Genomic DNA, 2,510 nt, shown 5'->3' on the forward strand with positions numbered 1-2,510 from the left:
GCCGCCTCCAGGACCTCCCGCTCTTCAGGTTTGGGCGTGCACTTCTTCACCCCAACCGGAACCCCGATATCTAGCACATCCACGATTAGTTTCTCATTATAGAATTGCTCCGCAAATAGAGGCCATGTGATAAGGGGCAGGCCTGCGCTGATCCCTTCTAAACTTGAATTCCATCCGCAGTGTGTCAGGAATCCTCCTGTTGCCCTGTGGTTCAGTATCGGTATTTGAGGTGCCCATCCTTTTATGATCAGGCCTTTCCCTTCGGTCCTTTCCTCTAAGCCTTCTGGGATATTGACTCTTTCCTCGCCCGTGTTCTCACGACCAAATGAAAGGATGTTCCGATTGCGTGCGAGGCCAGCGGCGATCCTCCTCGAAGCTGAGCAGCGAAAGAAATCGCTCATGCTACCGAAACAAACGTAAACAACGGAGCCGGGGGCTCTTGCTGTCGAGCCAATCCAAGCACTTGGTGGCTGTTGAAGCGGTTTGGTCGCCCTCTTTGCGATAAGCATTATCGGCTGCGTTATCGTTGTTGCACAGCCGCGACCGGGGCCATTGATGCCAAGCTTTTCTTCGGCGATCTTCCGGATAATGTCGGGACTAGTCAGGCTCCAAAACTCGAGGAAGGCTGTATCATACCACGCCCGTAGCTCTTCGCATCAGACTCCTATGCACCCGTTCGAAAGAACTCCGATTCTCGAGCTACCGGGCCTCTGGATCTGGAACTTGGGATTTAAGCAAACCTGATGGTCATGAGGGAAGACCTGGGACTGTGAGGACTCGTACGTCCTCGGGGAAAAGATTCTCTAACGGCTTGTGGGTCGTGGCTATCGAAACACGCATAGCGAAAAGAGGTTCATCCCGTGGAACACGACGCGCGGCTATGCCTAGCTCAGCCGCCGACATCGTAGGGTCACGGAGGAACATGTCCGTCACGACGCCAGCTCGGGTCGTAGGTCTCCGAGGACTCCGCGAACGGTTCCCGAAGAAGGCCGACGCCCTCGAGAATTGTGCGGCCATATCGGCGTGTGGGACCCACGAGAGGTTCTCGCACCCTTCCGGTAGGCCCGCCACCAAAGGGAAGGGGATAATGTGGAGGTGGATGTGGTTCTTGGCACGGTCGATGGACGGTCGGATGAGAGGGGAGTTGGCCGGGGTGGTGAGGATGGTGGTCCTCACCCCTCGGGCCGCGAAGATCTTCGCTATGTCGGCCATCGGAAGCATGTGGCCTTGGGCCATTAAAGGGAAGAAGAGGATGTGGAGATCACTGTAACTTTCGGAGCCCATAACTACTGAAAGAATTCACTGAAATTACGATCAGAACAAAAAAATATGAAAATTTTCAGATTCAAGTTCAGACTATGATTTAATTTGGTGAAGAATAAGGAGAAGGTGAGGCTTATATATATACAGAGAGAATGAATTGTGCGTGAATTAGATCATTGATTGTGTGTAATTTTTGAGTAACGTTAACAATTTAGATTCTCATTGTTTATTAGGAGAAAATGACAAACAAAATATAGTACTTGTGTCCGGGAGTCCAAGTCTACGAGCACTCTTCGATCGTCTAGAACTTGGTAGGACCAATCATTGGCTGCTTATGAATTAATTATTTGAGTCTAGGTAATTTTGGGCTGATATTCGAGCATCTTCTAGTAATGAGAAGCGTGTATAAATAATACTTCTCGCATTCGTGAACTGTTTTCTAACGCGATGTGGTACAGTTGAGAAATGAGTAACAAACACAATGGAGAGATTGTTACTTTAATTATAGTTTATCAAGAATAAGATTCTGATGAGAAGCCGGTTTAAGTAATTTTCGATCCTAATGATGCGTTTGGCAACTCATTGAGGCTAACACACATTTAATCCCTAAACTAGTTTGGATGAGAACTGGTTTAGTTGTGAACCGACTTCCCCATGAGTTCATAGCTAAATCAGTTTAAAGGCCCAAAATTAAATTAACGTGAAAAGGGTCACTTCTAACCCACTTTTTACGAATGAACAAAACACTCTAAAACTAGAACAAGTTCAAACCTGGCTTAGTTTTATAACAGTGACAACTTATAAAGTATAACTCTATTTGGACAAGCAACGGTGTGTTTGTAGACCCTTAAAACCGGTCCGGACTAAATCCGACCCAGCGTACGTGGGGTGTTTTTGTATTTGGCATAAACTAGATGAGACTCGCTAGCTTTTTTTTTTTTTTTTTAGAAAAAGGATGGATTACCACAAAGGTAATCCAGCCAGCTAAATAGAGACTCGCTAGTTTTGCATAACAAATTTAGCCACCAAACAAATTCTAGTCTAGACCACCCTAACTCTAGTCCATTCTAGATTTGGTTTAGGATAGAATTGGGTCTGGCCCAATTTTGAGTGAGGTAGGATCAGCTCCAAAAAGTGGAAGAAGTTAGATTCAGGCTTCGCCCCTTTCTGCGATCAGTTCGTTTTAAAAACATTATGCAATGCTTGCCGGTAAAATAGAGGAGAAAAGGAAAGCTTGATCATTCCTA

At 46.3% G+C, this 2,510-nt stretch overlaps 1 protein-coding gene across 1 annotated transcript in view; it reads right to left on the reverse strand.

The window, feature by feature from the left end:
• The window catches only part of LOC109839356 (UDP-glycosyltransferase 73B4-like), a 1,783-nt gene extending 369 nt beyond the window's left edge, over positions 1-1,414 (reverse strand). Inside the window, 3 exon segments of the mRNA XM_020407788.1 lie at positions 1-428; positions 430-515; positions 762-1,414. The exon segment at positions 1-428 is cut by the window's left edge and continues 4 nt beyond it. Of these exon segments, the coding sequence (XP_020263377.1) occupies positions 1-428; positions 430-515; positions 762-1,284 (1,037 nt within the window). The 5' untranslated portion in view covers positions 1,285-1,414.

Source organism: Asparagus officinalis, chromosome 1 (assembly GCF_001876935.1).
Source record: "Asparagus officinalis chromosome 1, Aspof.V1, whole genome shotgun sequence".
Lineage (NCBI taxonomy): Eukaryota > Viridiplantae > Streptophyta > Magnoliopsida > Asparagales > Asparagaceae > Asparagus > Asparagus officinalis.